Raw genomic sequence first — 27526 nt, forward strand, 5'->3', positions numbered from 1 at the left:
ACTGGGCAGCTTCTTTCTCCCTGAACCGGGCCAGACCGCAGAGGACAGGCGGAGGCCGACGAGGACAGGCGGAGGCCGACGAGCACCCGCGGGACCGGCGGGAACCGCGAAGTACAGGGTCCCGCCCCGCTCTTCCGGGGTTTCCCTGCGCCGACTGGAATTAGGGCGGAGCCTCCAGAGCGCGTCCCTCGCGATTGGCCGGCGCCTCTGTCGCTCAGCGCGCCGGACGGAAGGGGTCGGGAGCCGCCCCGCGCGGGTCCCGAATCCTCGAGGTGGGTGGGAGGGGTGGGAGTCAAAGTTACCGGCTTGGGAACCGGTGGCCACAGCTATGGAGCTGGGCCCCGCCGTGTCCCCCGGGCCTTCCCGCTCCTTCAAGGAGGAGCTGCTCTGTGCCGTCTGCTACGATCCCTTCCGCGATGCCGTGACTCTGCGCTGCGGCCACAACTTCTGCCGCGGGTGCGTGACCCGCTGCTGGGAGGTGCAGGTGACGCCCACCTGCCCGGTGTGCAAGGACCGCGCGGCCCTCGCCGACCTACGCACCAACCACACCCTCAACAACCTGGTAGAGAAACTGCTGCGCGAGGAGTCCGAGGACGCGCGCTGGGCGGGCCACCGATCCCCGCGCCTCTGCCGCCTGCACCGCGCCCAGTTCAGCCTCTTCTGCCTCGACGACAAGGAGCTGCTGTGCTGCTCGTGCCAGGCCGACTCCCGGCACCAGGGGCACCGCGTGCAGCCAGTGAAAGACACTGCCCACGACTTTCGGGTAAGAGCGGCAGTGTGCGGGAGGTGGCCGAGAGCGCACGTGGCGGCCGCGTCCCGACCGGACCTCGGCACCCCTGACCCCGCGGCTCCCGTCAGAGCTGTGTGCCCAGACCTCGCCCCCTCGGACTCCGCTAACCTACAGGGGGGTCGGGCCAGGAGGCCTGCGAGGGGAGAAGAGGGAAAGTAAACAGGAAGTGTGGGAACTGGGGTTACACGTTGTTCTCAGGACGGCCCCACCCACTTCTGAAGGGCCGAGCCCCTGCACCAGTTACCCCAGCAGGGTGTGGCTCAGGCCCATTTGAGAAGCACAGGAGTGGGTAAAGCCCAAGCATCTTGGAGCTTAGGGCAGTCAGGTTAGAGGTGCGGGAGCCCAGGACCTGGGGAGCCAGGGATAAGGTCTTCCAAAGTGGGTCACATACTTCCCGGAGCTGGCCCTATGTATCGAGGAGGAGTGGAGAGGCTTTTGGCCCTGGCCAACTGATTTATTCTGGATCACACTCCGCACCCCAATGCCTAGAGTTCCAGTGGCTGTAAATAAAGTGAGGAATGTACAGGGCAAAAGTAACATGGAGAATACTTTGGTATAGGAAGGGGAAATGATCAGAAAGTAAGGATTAGCCATCTCAGGAGTTTTCACAATTTTTGACCTTTAGCCCATGGTTTTTCCATTGTGATCCAGAGCACTCATATGTATGTGCCAATTGAAACAGAAGTTCTGTGAAAACGTCTATTGTACTCTGGCATTGGCTGTTATTTTATTTTTACTGATTGATTTAAAAATTGCACAGGGTGTGAAACACTATTTCCTTAGCTGTTAACACATGGGTCAGACCCACTGGTTAAGCTGGTAGGAAGCTGAATGTATTAAAGAGGTGCGCTGGTCTCCAGACCCTGTTTTCTTTTCAATGCCTTTTTTTCTTTTCTTTGTTTGTTTGTGTTTTTTTTTTTTTTAAGCTTATTTATTTTGAGAGAGATCTTGTGTGCATGAAGGAGGGATGGGCAGAGAGAGAGAGAGAAGGAGAATCCCAAGCAGGCTCCACACTGTCAGTGCAGAGCCCAATGCGGGGCTTGAACTCACACTGTGAGATCATAACCTGAGCCCAAATCAAAAGTCTGATGCTTAACAGACTGAGCCATCGGGGCACCCCTAATGCCTTTCTTAAGAAATATTGAAAGTTGGTTACAGTTCCATTGCACATTTTGACAGAGTTCAAGTAAAGGGGAATGTTAACAGAACGCATGTTTGAATACCACAGTAACTTGCCAGAGGGATAACCCTGTAACGCCTGTTGCCGTATTTAACAGTGGTCCACAACATTGCTTTTTCCCATACTCTTCTGGCACAAGTGCCAGGTCCTGATTTGGTACAGCTAAAGTAAATACTGGGCATTCTGGGGGCTGGGGTTGAGGTGGGGGGGGCACCATGGATCAAGTCATGGCTCATCACCATGGGACTGGCACAGGTACAGAGCAGGAAGATGGGCAGGGGTCGAGGCCAAGAGCACTAAGGCAGAACCCCCAGGTTTGGGCTAAGCCGGGATTCCCAGTTAGTGAGTCAGGTGCCAGGAAGCACATACGGTCTAATGACAACTTCCTGTTCATTCAGCAGATGCCTTGTACTGCTAGGTCCCAGGGATACTGCAAGACATGAGATAAACAACATGTCATACCTTCAGGGAGCTTGAAGCAGAGACCTGAGGGATGAGGAGGTGTTAGCCAGGTGAAGGGGGTGAGGGAGGGTATTTCAGGCAGAGGCAGCAACATACATAAGGGTCCAGAAGCTGGGAGGCCTAACTCTTCAGGCAGTAAGAGGATTTCAGAGTGGTTCGAGTGAGAATGGAGGGCAGAAGAGGCCTTGAGGCCATGAGGCTTGGCCTTTATCTTAGAGACTTTAGGGAGCAGTAGGAGGGTTTTAAGCAGAGGGATGATGCTGTCAGACTGATGGGCACCTAGGGTGACCTATGAGGACAGAGGGAGTCTGGTCCTGAAAGATGTGAGGAGAATGCAAGCCATGTGTGCTCAGCCCTTCGCAGGGTGGGACTCAGTCGTGCGTTAGGCACCCGTGTCCCAAGGACCTGTTGTGTGGTGTTCGGGACCTTAGGGGTGCTGAAGCCACAGAGGTAAGACCGAGCCCTCGCCCTGTGGAACTCGCACTGTAGTAGGGGAAGTGCTGGGTGACTGGGCGGGGAGCAGCATGGGAAGGCTGGAGAGGGGAGAGCAGCCTGAGGGGCTTCTGTTGTGTGCAGTGGGCAGCCCTGAAAGCTTCTAAATAGGGACTTTGTGGTGAGCTGTGTGTTTAGAAAGATCAATTGGGCAGTCACCTGAGGAATTCGGTAAAAATAGTAATCGAACCAGCCGACATTATTTTTTTATAAATTTTTTTGGTTTATCTTTGAGAGACAGAGCACAAGTGGGGCAGGGGCAGAGAGAGGGAGACACAGAATCCAAAGCAGGCTCCATGCTCTGAGCTGTCAGCACAGAGCCCGATGCGGGGCTCAAATTCACAAATGGTAAGATCGTGACCTGAGCCGAAGTCAGACGCTTAACCGACTGAGCCACCCAGGCGCCCCCAGCCGATGCTTTTTGAGCGCTTACTATGTGCCTGGTGCTCTTGAGTGTTTACATGTCAACCAATTTAATCCTCACAAAAACCCTATGAGGTTGCATATTGGTCTGCTATTGCTGTTGTAATAAATTGCCACAAACACGGCAGTTTAGCACAGCACAGAAGTATTTTCTTATGGTTCTGGAGGTCAGAAGTCTTGAAATCCAGGTGTTGGCAGCACTACGTGCCTTTTGGAGGCCAGGACAGAATTTATTTCCTTGCCCTGTCCAGCTTTTAGAGGCCCCTTTCTCCATCATTCCAACGTCTGCTTCTGTTGTCTCATTGTCTTCTCTGACTGACTCCCCCAACTTCCTTTTAAAAGGACCCTTCAGGGGCGCCTGGGTGGCGCAGTCGGTTAAGCGTCCGACTTCAGCCAGGTCACGATCTCGCGGTCCGTGAGTTCGAGCCCCGCGTCGGGCTCTGGGCTGATGGCTCGGAGCCTGGAGCCTGTTTCCGATTCTGTGTCTCCCTCTCTCTCTGCCCCTCCCCCGTTCATGCTCTGTCTCTCTCTGTCCCAAAAATAAATAAACGTTGAAAAAAAAAAAAAAATAAAAAAATAAAAGGACCCTTCGATGACTTGGGCCCACCTGGACCATCCAGGATAATCATCCATCTTAAAATCCATAATTTCATCCTACCTGCAAAGTCCTTTTTGTCATATAAATAATGTATTCACAAATTCTGAGTTTTAGGATGTGGACGTCTTTATTCAACTTGCTACGCGTAGGTACTGTTCTCCCCATTTTACAGACAGCGACACTGAGTCTCAGGTGAAGTAACTTGTCTGAAGTCACAGGGCAAGTACTATATACAGTTCACCTGGGGCCTTGTTCAGCCCCTACTCTGGTCATGGACTTTGTGAGAAACTTCTCTGGTCCCTGGGGAAGACTTTCCCTGCCGGTTCTCTGTTCTAGGAGCTGTGAGGGCAGCCGATTATGTGTAGAAGTTTAAGAGGCTTGAGTGGGTAAGAACTGCCATCAGTGGGTGCCTACTGTGTGCCAGGCACAGTATGTCCAGCAGAGGACAGAGGAGTCCTAGCCCTTGGCTTCTTGGAGTCAGACATAACTGAATAACAATCACACTAATTAGGGGCATCTGGGTGGCTCAGTCGGTTGAGCGTCCGACCCTTGATTTCAGCTCAGATCATGATCTCATGGTCCGTGAATTCAAGTCGCGAGGAGCCTGCTTAGGATTCTTTGTCTCCCTCTCTCCCTGCCCCTCCCCTGCTCGCTCTCTCTATCTTTCTCAAAAATAAATAAATAAACTTAAAAAAGTATATGTATATATAATCACCCTCGTTGTAGTTTCAGGGTGACATTCCTGTGAAGGACAGTACAGGATGTGACCCACTGTGACAAGGCAGCCTGCTTTTGTCTGCTGGGGCATGGAAAGGAGTCTCTGGGGAAGTGATTTCAAGAGACCTGAAGGCTCAGGAGGAGTTAGCTAAGTGAGGGGCAGCAAGCCCCGGTGGTGGGGCAGGGGGCAGGGATGCAGAGTAACCCAGAGACGTCTGGACGGGGAATGAGGGCATCCAGTCCAGGACAGATCGCAAGGGGCACAAAGGGCATGTTAAAGATCTGAGATTTTGTCCTACCTACATACGTGGGGCATGAAGGAAGGAAGTGCTGAGATACCCAAACGTGGCATAAGTGTTTGATTTTTTTCTAATGTTTATTTATTTATTTATTTATTTTTTTTGAGAGAGAGAGAGATGGAGTGAGTGCGCACGAGCCGGGGAGGGGCAGAGAGAGAGACAGAAGATCTGAAGCAGGCTCCAGGCTCCGAGCTGTCAGCACAGAGCCCGACGCCAGGCTCAGACTCACAAACTGCGAGTTCATGACCTGAGCTGAAGTGGGTGCTTTACCGATGGGGCCACCCAGGTGCCCCACACATGACATAAGTGTTTCAACCAGATCACTAAAAGTACATGTTGGGGCTTGAAGGGACATCCACTGGCACGTGTTTCTCAAACCTGAACAACGTACCCGTTCTTCTTTGGGGAGAAACTGTTCTAACACTGTGAAATAAAATATATTCCTTACATACAAACACTAAACTAGTGTAAATTCCTCCTATTCCACACATAGGCAGTAAAACAGACACACAAAACTTACAAATTAAGCACAAACAAAACAAAAATCAATTCATTTCTAGTTCAGATATTCATTACAAGGCTTTATTTTGCTGAAACTCAAGCGCTGCTCCTTCGGTGGCTCTGAGGCTTGTCTGGCAATACTCGTGATACCCCTTTACCCTCTTCTATGTGATGACTTGATTTGCCAGCCTCAGTTTCCCTCTTCGAAGAACCAAAACTTGGCTGTGATGTAATTGGCCTTCATCAGATCTAGCCTATCCTTTACCTATTAGGTGTATTTCTGTTCTTTCCCTATTAGGCCGAGACAATGAAAGTCGTATAGCTTGGACATTGTTAGCAAATACAGACTGGTCCTGAAGTTGTAGGAACTGAAAGCGTGTGTCGGCAGTGTTCATAAGGTGACTCAGAAAAGGTTTACCTTAGTTAGGTGTTTTGGTTTTGGTTTTGGTTTGTTTGTTTGTGTAGGTTATTGAATGAAAACACTAATTGAAAACTCTTCCTGGAAAACTTGCAGATCCCCAAATATACAGACTTGGAGTCATAGGGCACTGTGAGGAGATGATTCCATTTTACTAGTGAGAAAACAGAAACTTGGAGAGATACAGCAATTCGTGACAGTCGCAGGGAATGAAAAGGGTACACGCAGGATTAGTACTCAGATTTCCTGAGTCCCAGTCCAGTGTTTACTCTGCCTTGCAGAACCCCCACCAAGTCCCAGGCCTCGAACTGCCTTGTCCAGATCACTTTCTTATGCGTCACATGGGACTGACTTGAGAGCCATTCTCTGCCCTCCAGCTTCTTCTGCACCAGCCCCAGTCTGTTCCCCTTCTGGGATTACCTTCTTACAGTTAGTCTGGCTAAATCTTCATAAGCACACCGAGGGGAAAGGAAAAATGGGAGACTGGGTTGGAGTTGGATAGGAAAAGGATCTGGACGAGATCGAGTTGTCTTGGATGCATTTATCCTATGCATTTAAGAGGCCTGGGAAATAACCCGGAAGGAGAGTTAAGTCACCTGGTGCTAAGTGGCACTTAGTAGTGAGAGTTAACACATGCCTGGTGTGCTCTTTTAAGTATTTTACATGGATTGACTAGTGGGAACCTCACAGCAATCCTGTGAGCTAGGCAGTCTCATTCCTCTTACCCACATGAGAAAACCATGGGGCAGAGAGAAGAAAATGAATGCTCCTAATGGGGGAGCTGGGATTTGAACTTGGGTGGCAGGGTGCCAGAGCTCTTAGCTGCTGTGTCAGTCTGCCTGGAAACAAACATTTGAAATAGGGAAAGTAACAGGAACCAGAGGCAGATGCCAGGACACTGGTAATGGGCTGGGTAAACATGGACCAAGAACTGTTCTTCATTTTTACAGTGAAATTTCAGAGACATGCCTTATTTCTTAATTAAAAAAATTTTTTTTGAGAGAGAGAGAGGGGAGGGGCAGAGAGAAAGGGAGAGAGAGAATCCTAAGCAGGCTCCACACCCAGCACTGAGCCCAACGTGGGGCTCAGTCTCACGGCCACAGGATCATGACCTGAGCCGAAATTAAGAGTTGGATGCTTAACCGACTGAGCCACCCAGGTGCCCCTCTAAGGTATGGAGCCTGACGGCCAGTGAGAGAGCTTTGCCAAAGTTCTCGCCAGTGGTTAGTGACAAAGACACTATTTATAAATCAGGTCTCCTAACTTTCAGTCCAGGAGCCAGTGTGGAGTAGTGGAAAGACCATGGACGTTGGATGCACTCATTGACTGGGCAGGTAGGTAGTTACGCACATCCGCTTTGTGCTGAGACCTGGGGATATGCAGAGACAAGACAGTTTCTACCCTTGCAGGGCAAGCGTCCATTCCTTCTGCAAAGGTTTGTTTAGCACCATGTGTGGGGCGAGAGAACCTGGCCTTTCCTGGAAGCCTGCAGCCTTTCCAGGAAAGTGAGGTGATTATCCAGGGTAGTAAATGGGACCATAGGGTTGTACCTGAGAGCTGTGAGAGCCCAAGGGATGTACCTGAACTCTGCTGGGGAGATCAAGGTGGCTCCCTGAGGAAGTGAGGGGAACCTGAGCTGAGTTTTCAGCGCCACGTTGGGATTGTTGGACGGTGCAGACAGGAATCGGTCAGATACAGCAGCATACATAGGGCCTCGGAGGACAGAAAATCTGGCTTGGGGCAGACATCCCTGGCTGCAGACATGACCCTAGCACTTTGATAAATACTTGAGGGGCGCTGTGACCATCTTGGGAAATAGTATTTATTCTTTCTCTTACCTGCACCCTTCCCATTTTCTGTTATACCACATAGCACCTGTGTTAATGGATAATTTGGGCAAAATAACTTTGTAAAATCCTTAGAGTTAATTATTAAATATATTATTGAAACTTGCTGCTTAAAGAATCAAATTGTAATTTTTAAAATCAACGACGTAGACCTTATAATCACATTCTGAACCTTTTAGTGTAAATAAAAGCTTCCTGTTCTGCATGTTTATAACTAACCTTGAGTGTTGTAATTTGAAACTAAAATCAGAGCTCATTTGCTCCTTTGGGCTTGGGGCCTGGTCGATGCTCCACATATGTCACAGGCCATTTAGCTCCATCCAGGGCAGTGATGACCCGTATGAGTCCCGACCAGGCTTCACACCAGAGCCCCCACTAGGAAGCCAGCAGCTTCTGCTCATTCAACACACTGTTTGGGCTATAATGCAGGTCCCTGAATGGTCAGTCCAGTTGGATACACGTATGTTGTGTGGTGTTAAAATCCGAATATCTAAAACAAATGTGAAAAGTGTATTGTTTAGATTCATTTGAATTCACTGTTTACATGCAGTATTTCCTAGATGAACCACAAAGTGCACGGAAAGGGAAAAAGTGGAATAAAACGTGCACAGTAAGTCCCCAAATAGGAAGAAAAGGAAATACTGAACAAGTGGGAGAAATAGGTGGTAGGTTGGATGACAAACATATTGGGTTATGTTAAATATTCCAGTTAAATGACAGAAGTTGTCAGAGAAGAAAACAACCTAGTTTTGTGCCACTTAAATAGGATTATGACAATGGACAGAAAAAAAATACATTTGATAAAGTTCAGTATACTTTAGTACTTAAAAAAAAATTAGCAAACTAGGAACGGAAGGAACCTCATTAATCTGATGAAATATAACTCCTGAAAAGCTTAGAGCTAATACCATATTTAATGGTGAAACACTGAAAGTTTTCTCATTATGGCCAGTTCTATTCAATTTTGTATTGAAAATTGTAGCTAATAAAATAAGTCAGGAATCATAAATAAAAGGTATAAGGTTAGGAAAGAGGGAAACTACACTAGCATGATCTGTAGATGACATGATTACATGTATCTGTATAGAAATTTCTGTTGCATAGGAAATAAAAAGATGCTATGGATAAATTATGAATATAAATAAGTTTAGACAGAATGCCAGTTGCAAAAAGATTAAAATATTTCTGTATATCAGTAGCAAATATCAAATAAAAAATACAGTGGTATAGAAAATTGAGTTTATAACAATAAAGGTAACAAAGATGCAGATCTCTGGCCGGGTGGTGGGGGGGAGGGAGAAGTGGGGAACAATTTCATTGAGAGACATCAAAGACTAAATGGAGGATATACCATATTCATAGATGAGAAGACTCACTATTTACAGATGCCAGTTATCTCCAAACTGAGTGTAGAGTCAGTACTATCCTAATCAAAATCCCAATGCGATTATTTTGTGGAATTTGACAAGCTAATTCTAACATTCGTACGAAAACTTTAAGGGACAACGATTGCAAAAACATTCTTAGGAGATATTTATTAGGTCTAAGTTTATTTTACAGGTGTAGAAATTAAGGCTGTGTGATATTGGCAGAGGACAGACAGGTGGACCAGGGAAACAGACTAGAGAACTGGAAACATATCTGCGTTTCATGTATGGTAGAGGTGGCCTGTGTATCAGTGGGGCAGGCTAGTACTCTTAAATAATGGTTCTGAGGAAGCGAGCTCTCAGGTCATACCATTCACAGGATAAACTCCAGGTATCCACGTTGGACCCAAATGAGAAAGGAAAGCCCTAAAGCTTAAAAAATGATAATAATATAGCAAATTAACTTTGTGACCCTAGGGTATGGGAGTATTTTTAAAACTAATTCTAAAGGGTAAGACCGATACATTTGACCATACTGAAGTTAAGAAATACAAGCGATACAATAGAAGATACTTATTACACATCTAACCCATGAAAGACGTTGCACATTTACAATAAATCCCTACAAACCAGTCGGAAAATGGCAGGCAACTCCGTTAAAAAATGGTTGAAAGACGTGAACAGATATTAAAAAATAAATGCCCAATGGTTAATGAACACTTCATTAACATCGCTTGTGTGGTATTAACTGGTACAACTGCTTTGGAAAACGGTTTGGCGTTAATCTTCTAAAGCTGAAAATACACACACCAGTGTTTCTGCCTCCAGGAGTATTTTGCACAGAGACAAGTGTACGTGTGTATGTGATGTATGCAGGAAGATATGTGCTATTTGTATTACTTGGAGAGTGTCAATGACCCAACTGTCCATGAACACGGAATGGGTAAATGTGTATTCATACCCTGGAATACAGTGCAACAATGAATGAGTAAACTTACATACAGTAATGGATTTGAATCCTGTAAACCTTACATTAAGGTTAAGAAAACAAGACACAAAAGAATGCACACAGAATGGTTCCATTAATACAAAGTTCAGAACCAGGAAAAACTAAAGTATATTGTTTAGATTAAGGATGCATACATGGGTGGATAGAACTATGAAGAGAAGCAGGGAAATACATGCAAATAAGGACCCTTGTTTGCTGTGGCAGCAAGAAGGGGATATGATTCAGAAAGGACACATCCTGGGTGTGGTTACAGAGGTGTTCACTTTATAACTTTATAACCTTCTGTACTTAACCACATGTATGTGTATTTAAGGCACACATATGTTTTATGCCAAAGCAAATAAGTTGTCAACAACAGAGATTGAAAGGTAAAAAACAACTCTTTAAACCTGGGAGAAATTGCCGGGATTTCCTTTCATTGTGGGAGGAAAGCTCTCGGTAAGTGGCAAGAAATGTTTTCATTTTATAGGTTTTTAAATTTTCGAGGTAGACTTTATATACAACAAGATGCATAGATCTTGAATGTTGAATCTGAGGAGTTCTGACAATTATCCACACCCTATACTTGCCACCCCGAACAAACTAGAACATTTCTGTCATCCTGGAGAGCCCTCTTCTTCCCAGTCGGAGGCAACCACCTTCTGATTTCTGCCACCTTCTATTAGTGCTGACCATTCTTGAGCTTCACATAAATTTTAACAACTTACTCAATAATTTTGACAACTTACTCAACTCCTCTGGGCCTTCTTTTCTCCTTTGTGTAAGTGGAGTGTAGTGCCTGCCTCACAGGAATGTAAGAATTAAGTAGCATGATATTTATAAAGTGCTTAATCTGATGCATGATGCACAGTCCATGTCAGTAGTAACTCTTGTTACAAATAGAACCATTGGTGGATCTCATCAACTCACACCTCAGAGAAGGGTCATTTTGGGGTTGTTCTTTGCTGTATTACAGCAGAACTCTCATAGTGGTTGAAGTTTGGGAAAGGACAAGGGACTTTTGCGCCCGGCCCCCTGCCATCTTTTTTTAGCCCGTAATCGAAGGCAGAGGGCTGGGCTGTGTTGTTTTGGGACCAGCACACCCCTGGGTAACGTGTGGGCAGTTCCTTCACACCTGTCATCCACGCGTATTTGGCACATCACAGAACTACTACGTGACTTTGTGACAAGACCTCTTGTCCCACAAAATAAAACATTAGGGTGATATTTTACTGGTCTTGTGGGAGGTTCATACTGATTTTATTTTGCTACTGGGAGGCTCACCTTAGAGATGTTATTCTACAGAAAATAATTTTTAAAAATCTGTTATATATTCTCAAGGAGATCATAAAAATGACCAAAATGAATAGAAAAGAAAACAAAATCTGCAGAAAATGAAACGAGGTATCACTTTTGGACTACGGCAGTTAGAAGAATGGGCTATGGAGTAAGAGACTGCCCAGTTATTGCTGCATAACAAATTACCTCCAAAAAGAGTGGTTTAAAACAGAAAATGTTATCTCATGGTTTCTTTGGGTCTGTAATCTGGGCATGACTTAGCTGGGGGTGTCTGCCCTCAGTCTCTCATGATGCTGCAGTCTCATCTGAAGGCTCGAGTAGGCCAAGGTCACCATTCAAGCTTGCTTATTTGCCCGCTCGTGTGGTTGCTGGCAGGATTCCAGTCCTGTTGGGCTGTTGGGTGGACGCCATCCTCAGTTCCTAGCCCCATGGGCCACCCCGTAGACTAGATCACAACATGGCAGCTGGCTTCCATCCAAAGTGAGCAAGCAATGTAGGGTGAGAAGGGGTATGCACAGGCTGTTGGTCCCCTATCTTGGAAGTGATCTCCCTTTGCTTTTGCAACATTCTGCTGATCAGAAGCAAGTTGCTAGGTCCAGCCCACAGGGAGGAGATTCCACCATGGCATGAATGCCAGAAGTGGGGATTACTGGGACCATTTCATTCATTCATTCATTCGAAGTGTTTATTTTTGAGAGAGAGAGACACACAGTGCAAGTGGGGGAGGCACAGAGAGAGGGAGACACAGAATCGGAAGCAGGCTCCAGGCTCTGAGCCATCAGCCCAGAGCCCGACGCGGGGCTCAGACTCACGGACCGAGAGATCGTGACCTGAGCTGAAGTCGGACGCTTAACCGACTGAGCCACGCAGGCACCCCTGCTGGGACCACTTTAGAGGCTGCCTCCTTCAATCTGCCCTCTGGTCCCCAATGATTCTTGTCGCCCCACCCCTGCCACATTCATAATATACTCACCCACTCCCAAGATCCCCAGACATCTTGTTACAGCATCAGCTCCTGAATCTCATCATCCGAATCAGGTCCAGGTGGGGATGAGGCTTTTGAGGACAAATCTGTATCTTCTATTGCTGCATAGCAAATCACCCCCAAAACTGGAAGCTTAAAGCAACAAATTGCCCTATCTCACAGGAGGGAGGGATCACCAGGGGCCATCTTAGAAGCTGGCTATCACCACTGTCTAGATTCATATCCCTATTCTGCCATATACTAGCTGTGTGCTCTTGGGCTAGTCACTTCCCTTTTGTGTGCTTTTGTTTTTGTTTTTTAATTTCTAAAATGAGGCTAATAATATTATTCACCTAACAGAGATAATGTTATGATTAAGTAACATAATCTATAAAGTAATTAGCACCTTCCCTGGCAAATAGTAAATGCTGGCCATTTATAATTAATGCCATTAGAATTGTTACTATTTTTCCAAAGAAAAAAACCTGGTAAGCTTTCTCAGAATGATAAGTGAAAAGGTTAACGATGGAAAGAAATGGATAGGCCTTGAATACAAAAGGTAGGAATCCAACCTAAAACTGGTAGTGAAGTCCAAGGAGATCAGAGCAAGAATGGTTAAGTTTAAAAAAACAAAACTACTAAAACCAAAGTATTTGCTGAAAGCAGTGATGAAAGTATTTCACATGGCTCCTGTACCTGTAGAATATTGCCACAAGGTAGGGATGTGGAGAGATCTGTGTTTAGATCGGGCCCTGTAGGAATAACTGGACCAACCTGCCATCAGATCTGTTCATTTCTAACTGCAGGCCAGTCCGGTTTAGAAAGTGGGAAAGGGAGCCTGTGAGCACATGGTCTATAGAACTGGCACACAGCTCAAGGGTTCTTGGCTTGCCTGGACCAGCTTTAGGCCTGAGCGGGATGCCCTTCTACGCTGTACTGTGGCCAACTTGAGAGGGAACAGGCCCTGTCTTCCCATCTGTACCAGGTATGAAACGAAGGGGCCGGTTAGAAGGGATCTGAGAGCACTTTATGCTAAAAATGCCGGATTGGAGGTCAGAGCTATAGGACTTCCCTTTCTGCTGTGCCCTGCAGCATGTGGACAGACTGGGTTGAGTAAACGGTTGAGTTGTGCCCACACTGACGTTGGACTCCAGTTGTAAATGGGGTGTGTCACCCCCTGCCTGGCCTCCAGCCCTAATGTACCTCCTTCTTGTATCTCACGTAGGCCAAGTGCAGGAACATGGAGCATGCGCTGCGGGAGAAAGCCAAGGCCTTCTGGGCTGTGCGGCGCTCCTATGAGGCCATCGCCAAGCATAATCAGGTGAGTGCACTGGCTGAGTGGGGAGATTAGGGACACCTGGGATATGGGGGGAGGGGAGAGGGGAGAGGCGAGGGTGGGCCCACCCTGGCTGTGGGTATGGACACAGAATCATCCTTCCCTAACTCTGAGGGTCTAGCACGGTCATGTCCTAGGTTGCTGATTATGGCTGCACCGCCATGGCCTCTCTAAATAGCTGGGCACAGGCCACGCCAGCAGCCACGGAAGTGGCTTGAAAAACTACCTGTGCCATCTGCACTGTGCTTTCAGTCTAACTTCAACACGTGCTGCACTTGACCATCCAACCCAGCTGCTCAAGCCAACGATGACCTAGGGCTCTTCAGCTCCTCCTCTTTCCCTGTTACTCCCCGGGTCCACTCCATAGCAGTCCTGTCTCCTCTAACTGCAAGATACATCATGTCCACCTGCCGTTCTGTTTCCAGCATCCTGGCCATATCTCCGTTGTTTCTCACCTGGCCGCGTACCAGGGCCCCAGCCTTCTGCCCTTCTGCCCTTCTGCAGTCCGTCTCCACGGAGTTGACTGATGTTTTAGAAAAATACGTTGATTGCGTCACTCCTCTGCTTAAAACTGTTGAGATCACACAGTCCAGACTCCTCACCGTGGCCTTCACGGCCTTCCCTGCTCCTCGGTTTCGTCTCCTCCCATGCTTGGCTCCAGCCACATTGGCCTGCCTTCTGACCCTCACGTGAGCTGTCTCCTCCCGGATCTCCCATAAGGTGCAGTTTGTCATTAGTATCTCAGCTCAGACGTCCCTTCGGAGAATCGTTCCCTGATTACCCTACCCAAGCAGCCTTCTCCTTTAGTTGCTCTCATATGTCCCCATTTTGTGTTCTTTGGAACACTACGTTACCTGCAATTAACTTCCTATTTTTTTTTTTTTTTTTATTTATTCCCATTAGAATGTAACAAAAGCAAGCGCAGTAGTATCTGAGAGGATTCTTGGCACACAATAGGTGATCAATAAGGGGTTGTAAGTTGAATGAGTGAATGGTCTCCCCTCTCTCCCCACTGTCATTGTTTATGCCTGGGCACCCTCTCTTCCTCTGAGTCCTGTGCAGATTGGCAGCCGGGTTTCTGATGGGTTGTCCTGGCTTTGCTCTGTCACCCCCTGGGTGAGTACTTCTACTAAGTACAGCTCAGCTGAGGCCTACCTGGCTTGGGCTGCCTGGCACTCCCCTCCCATGCCCATGTGCCCACGGGAGGGGACTAGGCTTGAGAAAGAGCCTCCTTAACATCTGGCCAAGGAGTTTCCCCGAGCCGCAGAGCTGGTGGAATAAGGTAGAAGAAAGGATCGTGAAAGGTGGGTGGCCAGGGCAGTAACCGCAAAGCCGACCTACTCCCAAACCCAAGCCTTGTCCTCCAGGCACATCCCTCACCCCCTACAAGCTAATTCCCTCATCTGCGGAAAGAGAGCGGCCTCGTCTTACTAGAATGTTGTTAAACGTTCACTTGAGAGGATGCATGTGAAGTGCCCAACAGAAAAGTCCTTCCAACAACTCTCGCGTCTTATAGACCATCCAGCTGGATTTGAGAGGTGTTTTCACTGTTGCAGTGAATCATTTTGTCATACCGTCAGAGCCAGAACACACGTTGAGCTTCCCATCCAGACAGGAAGTGACTGGAACCTCCCACCCTGTTCCGATCCAGACAGGAAGTGACTGGAACCTCCCACCCTGTGGTCAGAACACTCATAGTGAGTTGCTTTTCCTGTGGTCGCTGTGGAATCCTGGAGCTCTGCCTCTGTGGCTTGAGCTCCTTTGTGGCCAGCCCCATCCATTCACGTGGCTGGCCTCGTCGGGACTACAGTGGAGGTGCCTGGGGCATGTCCGTAGGTCCAGGTGCTAGCACCTGTCTGCCCGTCCCAGGCGCTGTGCAACTCTCGCGTGGCCAGGTGTGAGATTCCAGGACTCCTATGTGATTCATGCTTTCCCCCTGAGTCCAGTCTGTGCAGGCTGATGAGGGAATTGAAGGCTTTGATGTTTACCCCTTCAAGGCTCCGGATTGCCAGCCGGCAGGGTAGCTAGACTTGACTCTGCACTGGCGGGGATTTCCTGCCTGCTTTTTTATCTTTCTGTGGGACAGAAATCCTCCTGCATTTCACTGTCTCTCCCACCACGCACAACCCATCTTTTGGGCCTGGTATTTCAGCAGTACCCTCCCGTTTGCATGCCTTTGACAGTTAGTTTGTACACCGGCTCACGAGTATAAAGCCATTTGTGTTTCTTCTGTGAACACCAGTTCACATGCTTTTTTTTTCCCCTTGGAATATTTGCCCTTTTCTCTAGTGGATTCATAGGAGTGCTCTGTATATTAAGAATAACAGTCTGTTATCCGTTGCAAATATTTTTCCTCACTTGTCATTTCTTTTTCAGTAAAACACTTTTACCTTTTCTGGGTCATTTTCACTTTTTCGGTGAATATTTTGTCACATATTGTCAGAGCCATGAGCATATTATTCATCATGTACTGAACTTTTCAATCTCAAGATGAGATAGTGACCTGCCATTGCTACCACACACATTTCGAGTTGTTTTTCCAGTGGTCATCTTGGAATTTTATTTTTGTACTTCACTTTATAAGTAGTCTCTTGCCATTTAGAACTTCTCATGTTTAGGGCGCCTGGGTGGCTCAGTGGTTAAGCATCTGACTCTTGATCTCAGCTCAGGTCTTGATGTCGGGGTAATGACTTTAGGCCCCATGTTGGGCTCTGTGCTGGGCATGAAGCCTACTTTAAAAAAAAAAAAAACAACTTCTTATTTTTATATCCATTCAACGATCTCCTTTGAGGCTTCTCAGTGTTTTACTGCTGTACAAAAGGTCTTTTTCATTCCAAGGTGAGAAATATTTCTCTGCTTTTTTCTTTGAGTGCATTTATGGGTTTGTTTTAACTTTTAAAAAGCTTTTTGTAGTTACGATTAGGAGTGTGCGTATCAAGGGGCGCCTGGGTGGCGCAGTCGGTTAAGCGTCCGACTTCAGCCAGGTCACGATCTCGCGGTCCGTGAGTTCGAGCCCCGCGTCAGGCTCTGGGCTGATGGCTCGGAGCCTGGAGCCTGTTTCCGATTCTGTGTCTCCCTCTCTCTCTGCCCCTCCCCCGTTCATGCTCTGTCTCTCTCTGTCCCAAAAATAAATTAAAAAAAAAAAAAAAAAAAAAAAGTTGAAAAAAAAAAAAAGGAGTGTGCGTATCGTTAATGATTTGGTGTTTTTTTTTTAATTTTTTTTTTTAATGTTTATTTATTTTTGAGACAGAGAGAGACAGAGCATGAACGGGGGAGGGTCAGAGAGAGAGAGGGAGACACAGAATCTGAATCTGAAACAGGCTCCAGGCTCTGAGCTGTCAGCATAGAGCCCGACGCGGGGCTCAAACTCCTGAACCGCGAGATCATGACCTGAGCCGAAGTCGGATGCTTAACCGACTGAGCCACCCAGGCGCCCCAGTGATTTGGTTTTAAAGTAAATACTTCCTACTCTGTTGGGAAGCCTCTGGATCAGACAGATTTGAAATCTTAAGATTGGAAGGCAAATAAGTTTTATTTATTTATTTTTTTAACTTGTTTTATTTTTTAAAATCTACATCCAAATTAGTTAGCATATAGTGCAACAATGATATCAGGAGTAGATTCCTTAGTGCCCCTTACCCATTTAGCCCATCCCCCCTCCCACAGCCCCTCCCGAAACCCTCAGTTTGTTCTCCATATTTATGAGTCTCTTCTGTTTTGTCCCTTCCCTGTTTTTATATAATTTTTGTTTCCCTTCCATTATGTTCGTCTGTTTTAGTCTCTTAAAGTCCTCATATGAGTGAAGTCATATGATTTTTGTCTTTCTCTGACTAATTTCACTTAGCATAATACCCTCCAGTTCCATCCATGTAGTTGCAAATGGCAAGATTTCATTCTTTTTGCCAAGTGATACTTCATTGTATATATCTACCACATTTTCTTCATTCATCCATCGATGGACATTTGGGCTCTTTCCATACTTTGGCTATTGTCAATAGTGCTGCTATAAACATGGGGGTGCATGTGTCCCTTCGAAACAGCACACTTGTATCCTGTCGATAAATGCCTGGTAGTGCAATTGCTGGATCATAGGGTAGTTCTATTTTTAGTTTTTTGGGGAACCTCCATACTGTTTTCCAGAGTGGCTGTACCAGCTTGCATTCCCAACAAATAAGTTTTAAACACCGTTGTTATTTGCAAGGCACTTGGGTGGCTCAGTCGGTTAAGTGTGCAACTTCAGCTCAGGTCATGATCTCACGGTTGGTGAGTTCGAGCCCCACATCAGGCTCTGTGCTGACAGCTCAGAGCCTGGAGCCTGCTTCAGATTCTGTGTCTCCCTTTCTCTCTGCCCCTCCCTTGTTTATGCACTCTCTCTCTCAAAAATAAATTAACATGCAAAAAATTTTAAAAATACATTCAAAAAATAAAAAATGGTTCTTACAACAACAGTTCATTTCTGCGATTTAGTATTTCCCTTGCTGTTGTGCACCTAACCAAGATACAGATTAGTGTGTGTTGAGGAGGATCCAGACTATAGGCGTCATCTAGAAGCAGTGATTCGATTTGAGATTTCAGTTTATCAAGAAAATCTCATTATGCCGTGTGCTTTCAACTTACAACTCTGTGCTGATAAAATTGTACCTGCATTTTACCTGTCGGGGGGTCTGCTCATGGTTTCCTTTGAAAACAGAGCTCCTTTGCTAGAAACCTCCGAGTCACGCAGCCAGGCGCCGGCCGAGGGCTTCCATCCGAGGCTGACCCTCTGTGGCTCCGTCCTGCTCTCTGCCGCAGGTGGAGGCTGCCTGGCTGGAAGGGCGAATCCGACAGGAGTTTGACAAGCTTCGCGAGTTCCTGAGAGTGGAGGAGCAAACCATCCTGGATGCCATGGCCGAGGAGGCGAGGGAGAAGCAGCGTCTGGCTGAAGGGAAGATGAAGCGGCTGGCAGAGGACACAGAGGCTCTGGCCCATGAGATTGAGCGGCTGCAGGTGGAAATGAAGGAGGATGACGTTTCCTTTCTCATGGTGAGGGGCTTGCCGCCTGGCTTCAGTGACAGGGACCAGGTGTTCAGGAGCCGGTGGGGAGCCACAGGCCCCCGGCCCTGGCCCACCCCATCTTCCCATAGTCTCTGGGTGCTGGGCCCTCAGAGCCCTCGAAGGAAGTTCTCTGACCGTCAGGAGGCCAAGAGGGTTTTCATCAGAGTTCACTTCTCTCTGCCTCTGTCTCCTTTCCTTCTCCCTGGCCCTTCCTCTCTTGTACTCACTCTTGCTCTCTTTTCCTTTCTTCTCTCTCTGCTCCAAATGGAGTACTTGGTAAATAAGCTTTTTATTTTGGATTAATTTTAGATGTATGGAAAAGTTGCAGGGATAGCCCTGAGTGCCCCCATACGCCTCTCCTCGTTTGTCCCATTGTCGACACCTTACATCACCTTGTGGCACATTTGTCCACGGGAAGCTGACCTGGGTGCGTTGTAATTAACTAATGTCCAGACTTCTTTGGAGTCACCACTTTTTACATTACTATCCTCTTTCTGCTCCAGGGTCCCATCCAGGGGCCCACAGTGCATTTAGTTGTCCCCTCTCCCAGTCTCCCCTGGTCTGTGACAGCTTCTTATTTTCTCTGTTTTTCATGACCTTGGCAGTCCTGAGGAGTTCTGGCCAGATGGCCTGTTCTCCCACCTGGGTTTGTCTGATGTTTTTCTCATGATCAGACAGGGGTTATAGGATTTTACAAAGAAGACAAAATGGAATATTCTAGAGTTATACAATTATTTTAACTTTTTAATGTAAATATGACATTTTGATATTCTCTATTGTTTTAAGAAAAGGGTGACTTTGGGGCACCAGGGTTGGCTCAGGCAGTTGGGTGTCAGACTTCAGCTCAGGTCATGATCTCACAGTTGTTGAGTTCGAGCTCCATGTCAGGCTCTGTGCTGTGCTGACAGCTCGGAGCCTGGAGCCCGCTTTGAATTCTGTGTCTCCCTGTCTCTCTGCTCCTCCCCCACTCACGCTCTGTCTCTCTCGCAAAAAGAATACACATTAAAAAAAAATTTTTTTTTAAATAAAAGGGTGACCTCTTTCTCTCTTTAAAAAATATCTATTTAGTTGATTTTTTTTCTTTTTATTGCTTTCATCCCCTGCCTCCTGCCCCCCATGAGTCACTAGGTCTTTATAGAGATGTTTCTATAATGGAAAGCTAGTTTGGAAATCGATTAGGATGGTGAGGTATCTCCTCCACTTAGAGAACAGCCGAACCCTCTGGAAAGGGAACTCTTTGTAGAGTGGATTGAGAAGGGACAGGGACATCTTCCATTCAAGCTGGGTGGGTGTCACATCCCCACCAGGGACTGTTGGGGTTCTCTGCCTCATACAAAGCTTTGAATCCTGATGTCTCCTGTCTCCAAAATGCCCCTGATAATAAAATCATTTGGTGGATTCTAATAGTTAGATTCCTTGCTGTTTCTGTTTAGGAAGTTGGGAGTGTCGTCTTGCCCAGTGACCAGTGTGCTTTCAGGGATGCTTTTATGACCCTTTTTTTTAAGCTTATGTATTTATTTTGAGAGAGACAGAGTGCAAGTGAGAAAGGACCAGAGAGAGAGGGAGAGAGAGAAACCCAAGCAGGCTCCGTGCTGTCAGCACGGACCCCAAAACGGGGCTTGAACCCACAAAACTGTGAGATCGTGACCTGAGCCGAAATCAGGAGTCAGATGCCTAACTGACTGAGTCAGCCAGGTGCCCTGATTTTTTCTTTTTTAATGTAACAGTTTTATTGAGATAAAATTCACATATTGTATAATTCACTCATTTAAAATGTGTAGTTCAGTGGTTTTTACTGTAGTCACAGAGTTATACAGCCATCACCATAATCAGTCATAGAATTAGTTTTACCTCCCCAACAGAAACCCCGTACTCTTTAGCTGTCACCCTCCTATGCTCCCCCTCTCGCCCCACCATCAGCCCTCAGCAAACGCTAATCTACTTTCTATCTCTAAGGATTTGCCTAGTCTGGACATTTTCCATAAATGATTTCTATAAATGGAATCACATAACATGTAGCCTTTTGTGACCAGCTTCTTTCACTCTGCACATTTTGAAACTGTATCTGTTGCAGCATGTATCAGTACAGGACTGAATAATACTCGTTGTATGGATATGCTACATTTATTTACCCATTCATCAATTGGTGGACATTTGGGTTGCTTCCACTTTTTAGCGATTATGAATCATACTGCTATAAACATTCATGTGCAAGTTTTTGTGTAGACATATGTTTTTATTTCTCTTGAGTATGTGCCTAGGAATAGATTTACTGAATCATACGGTAACTTGTAAGTTTAACCGTTTGCCAGGTTGCTTTCTAAGCAACTGCACTGATTTTATATTCCCATCAGCAGTGTACGAGGGCTAACTTCTCCACTTGCTTGCCAACGCTAACTTTCTTTTAAAATGTCTTATTATTTTTAAATTTTTATTTTAGAGAGAGAGCGTGAGCAGGGGAGAGAGAGGGGCAAACGGAGAGAGAGGGAGAAAGAGAAAGAGAACCCTAAGCAGGCTCCGTGCTGAGCATGGAGCCCTGTGTGGGGCTCAATCCCGTGACCCTGGGATCACGACCTGAACCAAAATCAAAGTCGGACACTCAACCGACTGAACCACCTAGGCACCTCCTGACTGTTTTTTAAAATAGCCATTGCCGTGGGTGCAAAATGGTATCTCACTGTGGTTTTAATTTGCATTTCTTCCGTGGCTAATGATATTGAACATCTTTTCACGTACTTGTTGGTCATTTGTATATCTTTGGGGGAACTGCACATTCAAATCCTTTGTCCATTTTTTAAAGTGGGTTGCTTGTCTTTTTGTTGTTGAATTGTAACAGTTTTTAGGCATTATGCACACTTCGCAGGTATGTGATTTGTAAATATTTTCTCCCATTTTGTGGGTCATTTGTTCACTTTCTTGGTAACTTCCTTTGAAGTACAGAAGCTTTTCCTTTTGATGGAGTCCGGCTGGTCTGTGTTTTCTTTGCTGTTTATCCTTTTGGAGTCATATCTAAGAAACTATAATCCAGGGTCATGAGTTTTATAGGCTTAGCTCCACATTTAAGTTTTGAGTTAATTCAGAAAATTTTGGGTGTGGTGCAGGGTGGGAATCTGTCTTCAATCTGTTGCATGTGGACGTCCGGTTGTCCCACTGAAGACCATTTACCGAAGACCATTCTTTCCCCAATGAATGGCCTTGGCACCCTTGTAGAAAACCAACTGACAGTAAATATGAGGGTTTACTTCTCGACTTTCAGTGTCCATTAGCTCTGTATGTCTGTCCTTATGTTAGTACCACGTTGTTTTCACCACTCTTGCTTTTAGTAAGTGTTGGAGTCGGGATGTGTGAGCCACCAACTTTGTTTTTGCCCAAGATTGTTTTGGCTCTTCTGGTTCCCTTGAATTTCCATATGAATTTTAGGATCAGCTTGTCAGTGTCTGTAAAGAAGCCAGCTAGAATTTTGATAGGAACTGTATTGAATCTGTAAATCAGTTGGGGGAACATTGCCATCTCAACAATGTGAAGTCTTCTGGTCCATGAACATGGGATGTAGGGCTACTTTTGAGATCAGAAACTTACTTTTTTTTTTTTTTCCTGTGCTTATGGCTCTGTTTTTTGTTTGTTTGCTCGTTTGTTTGTTTTTTCTTTTAGAAACACAAAAGCCGAAAACGCCGGTAAGTTGCCAAAGCTGATGGAGGGGAGGGGAAGAGCAGGCAGAAATACCAGGGGTGCCAGCGCCAGTGGCTCCAGGGCCAGGCAGGTAATGAAGCCAGCTGGGTATGACCCAGAGGGAGTGGTGGGGACTGGCCAGGTGGACAGAGCCCTCCTTTGAGCCATTCCACTTCCGATTTATGCTGGTGAAGTGTTGTTTTTCTGAGTGTGGAAAATCACTGTCCGTTGTGTGGGGAGAGAATGTGTCATCTTGCACATGGCTTGTATTTCTCAGGAGGCCATCCCAACGTTTAAGCTTATTTCTTGGTTAGCCCCTCCCTCTGAGAGCCTCAGGGACACACTGGTTTGTGTTGATGTCTGTTGGGCTCACAGCGATGAACTGTATCCCAGTCACCGCTGTACAAAGATGAAAGAGAATGCTTTGGAGAGTAGGGAGTTTCCCGGCACCGAAGGTGTTCAAAGCGAAGGCCAATGATACGTTCAGACATTGGGACTAGGGGACCCTTATGGTCTCTTCTGACTCAGACATCCCATGAGCAGATATGTAAGTATGCTTTGTGCCCTCAAGAAGGGGAACTGTGTCTGAGAACCTCCTATATATATTTATCCCAGCTGGGGCAGGTTGAGCCCAAATACTGAATCCTGCAGAGAGCTAGGAGCAGCCTAATTGGCTACTGGCTCGTCTCCCATCAGAGCCCAGCCCAGGTTTGTCATGGGTAGGATGGCCAGGGAATGAGTCCTGTTGCCCGTGGCCAGCTGACCCAGTTAGGCCCAGGATGCACGGTCCCAGCCCTGCCCACCAGGCCTTCCCTCCCTTCCCAGCCTCTTCTGCACCATGGAGCCAGAGCCCGTCCAGCCCGGGATGCTCATCGACGTCTGCAAGTACCTGGATTCCCTGCAGTACCGCGTCTGGAGGAAGATGGTCACGTCCGTTGAATCTGGTGAGTGGGGGTGCGGGCAGGGTTACAGGAAGGGGGGGGGTACTTTACCTGAGGCACAGAGCCAGCTGCACTCCTCTCTTTTAGCTGCCCATCCTGTCGGACCTTCTCCAGCCTCTTTCAGACAGGTGCCTGGTGCCCTCTCCACCCCCAGCCCCACCACTCAAAACCCTCTGGCAGAGCTCCTGTCTTTGGGTCCTGACACTCGGCCACCTCTGCAGAAAGAGGAGCTGGCTGCCCTCTCTGTTCGGAACTGGACCGTGTAGGTAATGGAAGGTCTCCTCCTTTCAGGATCGCCTTTCCAAGGTGACACCAGGCCATGCGAGTCACTGTGTTGGGCGCTACGGACTGAGTGTTTGTGTCCCCTTACATTCGTAGGTTGAAGCCCCAACCTCCAATGTGATGGCATCTGAGGTGCGGCCTTTGGGAGGTGATTTGGGTTACATGAGGTCATGAGCATAGAGCCCCAGGATGGGGTTAGTGCCCTTACAAGGAGAGGCACCAGAGGGCCGGCTTCCTCTCAAGAGGCAGCCGTCTGTGAGCCACGAGGAGGGAGGGCCTCACCCAAACCGAACCACACTACAGCCCAGCCTTAGACTTCAGTCTCCAGAACCATGAGAGGGGCATTTCGGTTGTTGAAGCCACGCAGCCCGGGGTATTTTTGTGTAGCAACCCAAGCTAAGACATGATTTTGTAGGGAGAAATGTAACCCAGAGGGATGTTACGTGCTTCTCCAAATCGTCACGGAGTTTTGTGAGCACCCGGGGCCCCTGCTCCTGTTGGTTTCCTGTGGCTGCTCTAACAAAGGACTGCACACTGGGTGCCGTAAAATGACAGATTTACTTGCTCTCGCAGTTCCAGGGGCCAGAAGTCCAGAGTGCTGGTGTCGGCAGGGCCGTACTCCTTCTGAAACCTATAGGGAGGGCCTTCCTTGCCTCTCGCTGGCTTCCGGTGTTGGCCAGCAATCCTCGGCCGGCAGCTGTAGCCCTTGGATCCCGGCCCTTGTCATCACCTGGCCTTGTCCCCTCGTGTGTCTGTGTCCCTTCTCTTTTCTTTGGCAAGAACAACAGTCATGTTGGGTTAAGGTCCCACTCGGCTCCTGTCTGATGTCATCTCAGTCACATCTGCCATGACCCCACTCCCAAATAAGGATGCCTTCTGAAATACTGGCGGTTAAGACATCCCCATCTTTTTCGGTGGGGTACAGTTCAGCCCATAACCCTGCCCCTCAGCCCTGGACAGCTCCCTCCACGCCCTGGGGCCAGTTGGGACACAGCGGGTCACTTTGGGGGGATGGAGGCATCAGCTGGCGTGGCAGGCAGGCAGCACCTAAGGTTTGCTGATTCACCCCTGCTGTCCCCCTCTGCTCTCAGTGCCTTTCAGCTTCGATCCCAATACCGCGGCCGGCTGGCTCTCCGTGTCCAATGACCTCACCAGCGTCACCAACCACGGCTACCGCGTGCAGGTGGAGAACCCGGAGCGCTTCTCCTCAGCGCCGTGCCTGCTGGGCTCCCGCGTCTTCTCGCAGGGCTCCCACACCTGGGAGGTGGACCTGGGGGGGCTGCCCAGCTGGCGGGTGGGTGTGATGCGGCTGCAGCAGGACGCCGGCGCCGAAGGCCACTCGCACAGCTGCTACCACGACACCCGCTCGGGCTTCTGGTACGTGTGCCGCACGCAGGGCGTGGAGGGAGACCACTGCGTGACCTCGGACCCGGCCACGTCAGCCCTGGTCCCGGCCATCCCCCGCCGCCTGCGCGTAGAGCTGGAGTGTGAGGAGGGCGAGCTGTCTTTCTACGACGCGGAGAGCCACTGCCACCTCTACACCTTCCACGCCCGCTTCGGGGAGGTGCGGCCCTACTTCTACCTGGGGGGCATGCGGCGGGACGGGCCTGCCGAGCCTCTGCGCATCTGCCCCCTGCGGATCACTGTCAAGGAGGAGCTGGATGGCTGAGGTTGGCCCTGAGCCAGATGGATGCTGCCTGGGACCGGGTCCGTGGTCCTGCTGTCTTTCTGCCCTTCCTCAGTCCACGTTCACCTCAGTACCTCTGAACCAACTGCCTCTGCCAGCATCTTCCTGCTGACCTGTCTTGTCCTTTTCCTATGGCTCCAGGCCCCAGACCTTCTCCTTCATTTCTGGTCCCTTCTCTGCCCACGGTTAAAAGTCATCCAGGAGACCCCTCACTCCCCAGAGCCATGGCACCTTCAGGATGTGAATTTTCTAAACCCTAATGCCAGGATTTCTGGGGATGACATTTGCTTCTAGAATGGGCCTGTTTTTAAAAAAAAATTTTTTTTAATGTTTATTTTTGGGACAGAGAGACAGAGCGTGAGAGGGGGAGGGGCAGAGAGAGAGGGAGACACAGACCCCGAAGCAGGCTCCAGGCTCTGAGCTGTCCGCACAGAGCCGGACGCGGGGCAGGCCCAAACCCACGCACCGAACCCGCAAGATCATGACCTGAGCTGAAGTCAAATGCTTAACCGACTGAGCCACCCAGGCACCCTTAGAATGGGCCTGTTTTAAACGTAGGTTTTATTATCCAGGTATGGCGAGGCCAGTGGACCTGGAGAGGGCCGCAGTTGAAAAGAGTTTGTTATTTACAGCTCCCAAGAGGAGGGCCCCACCGCACCTTTGGGAGTAGCCACACAGGGCAGCATCAGGGGAAGCATCAGGGTCTGTGAGGAGGCAGGGGGAGTTGAGGAAGCACAGGTTGGAGACTTTATTGTGGTTTCGGTGATAGGAACAGGTGGGGCAGGGCTCTGGGTAGACGGGTTTGAGATCTTCTAGTTTGAATCATTTTGGCAGGCTCTGAGACATAGGGGCTGTCCCCAGTTGTCAGGGATGATCCAGAGAGGAACCTTGGCCCCCAGTGTGAGAGCCAGGTAAAAGAAGTGGTTGGGGGTGTAGCTCAGGATGGGTTGGTTTGCATATGAAGGGCGTGCTCACCGGAGAGTTGATTGCTTTCTCCTGGGAGGAACAGGTTCCCCAGGCCTGTGAGGCCCCAGATGCCAGAGCCTCAAGAATACAGAAAATAAGAAAATATAGTTCATACAGGGCTGCTGCTGTGGCTTTGGGGCAGGACCTGGGCTCAACTTGTCTATCACTTTATACCAGTATTTTAAAACTGCTCCCCAGGATCCCCTGTGGTCCCCGGGGAATAGGCAAGGCTGCCCATCAGATTAACTCTGATTTATCTATTTGCACTTCTTGGACTATTTCACTTAAAAAACTTTTTTTTTTTTTTTTTTTTACATTTTAGCCTTAAAAAGTGACTTATACAATGCAAATGGAAAAAAAACCCACATTTTAAAAAGCACAGTTTAGACCCGTTCCTTCTCTGGGCTTCAGTTTCCTCATCTGGGGATGAGATAGGAGGACTGGGAAATTATGTCCTGTGATTGCTGTGGAAGAAACAGCTCTGATTCGTCCTCATAAAGTAATGAGGGACCCCTTTCATTCAGGTCTGGGGTGAGAAGGGCAGGAGATGGCCTCGCTTAGCCTTTGCTGCCCTCCCTGGCCTCAGCTGCTTGTCTTACACCCTGTCGCCTTTCATGTTGTCATCCTGATTGCTTCTGCCCCCTTTCAATTCCTGTCGTGCCTGCAAACTTGCACCTCCATCTTCTTCCTTGCTCATGCCTGCAGATAAATGTTGATTGTCTGCTTGCCCTGTCCCAGGAAACGGCGTGGTAGGAGAAAATACTGTCCCGTGGGGGTGGTGGTCTAATCAGGGGGCACGTTCCCAACTGAGGACTCGAGTTCTTTCTTCCCCCTGTGCCCCCGCCTCACAGAAATGGGCTTTTAAAACAGAAATGACGACTCAGAACTGAAGCATTGTCAATGTGATGTGTACAATCGGTAGGGGCCATGGGGAGGGATGTGGTAGGAAATGCCACTGGGTGAAGGGGGCTGGGTTGGAATGTTGGCTGACTGGCGTATGCAGGCGGGAAGGCACTTGGGCTCATTGACGCTCAAGGCACTTTGGTGACCAGCACCTGAGACCAGTGTGCATTCTCTTGGTGTTTAGCCCATCAAATAGAATCTGCAAAAATCTTGGCCTAAAATTATTTTAAGTTATAATAAACTTTTAAAAATGTTTTTTTATTTCCAACGTAGATAGTGAAAGGGGTTTTTTAAAGAGTGCAATTTGGATAGCCTAGGCCTCTTTTTTAAAAAAATAAAAATGATATTTGAGCTAAAACCCAC

General features: G+C 47.9%; 1 protein-coding gene across 2 annotated transcripts; it reads left to right on the forward strand.

Moving 5' to 3' along the window:
• The first annotated feature begins 245 nt into the window (after positions 1–245).
• TRIM35 (tripartite motif containing 35) lies at positions 246–27526 on the forward strand. 2 transcript variants are annotated; one of them, XM_078445565.2, is made up of 6 exons: positions 252–763; positions 13571–13666; positions 18473–18703; positions 22367–22389; positions 23210–23328; positions 24699–27526. In XM_078445565.2, exons 1-6 carry the CDS (start codon positions 329–331, stop codon positions 25274–25276), a joined length of 1482 nt encoding a protein of 493 aa, XP_078301691.1. In that variant the 5' UTR covers positions 252–328; the 3' UTR covers positions 25277–27526. The 2 variants fall into 2 exon arrangements, with proteins under 2 accessions (XP_078301692.1, XP_078301691.1); XM_078445566.2 differs by lacking the exon at positions 18473–18703 and having other exon boundaries at positions 246–763.

The sequence above is a fragment of the Panthera onca genome, chromosome B1 (genome assembly GCF_046562875.1).
Source record: "Panthera onca isolate mPanOnc1 chromosome B1, mPanOnc1 haplotype 2, whole genome shotgun sequence".
NCBI classification, from domain to species: domain Eukaryota; kingdom Metazoa; phylum Chordata; class Mammalia; order Carnivora; family Felidae; genus Panthera; species Panthera onca.

Excerpts from the sequence above, each read along its gene's own strand:
- TRIM35 (XM_078445565.2), top strand. The coding sequence starts at position 329 with ATGGAGCTGGGCCCCGCCGTGTCCCCCGGGCCTTCCCGCTCCTTCAAG. Across the intron at positions 13,667-18,472 it reads CCATCGCCAAGCATAATCAG|GTGGAGGCTGCCTGGCTGGA; the intron begins GTGAGTGCACTG and ends TCTCTGCCGCAG. Across the intron at positions 18,704-22,366 it reads ATGACGTTTCCTTTCTCATG|AAACACAAAAGCCGAAAACG; the intron begins GTGAGGGGCTTG and ends TTTTTCTTTTAG.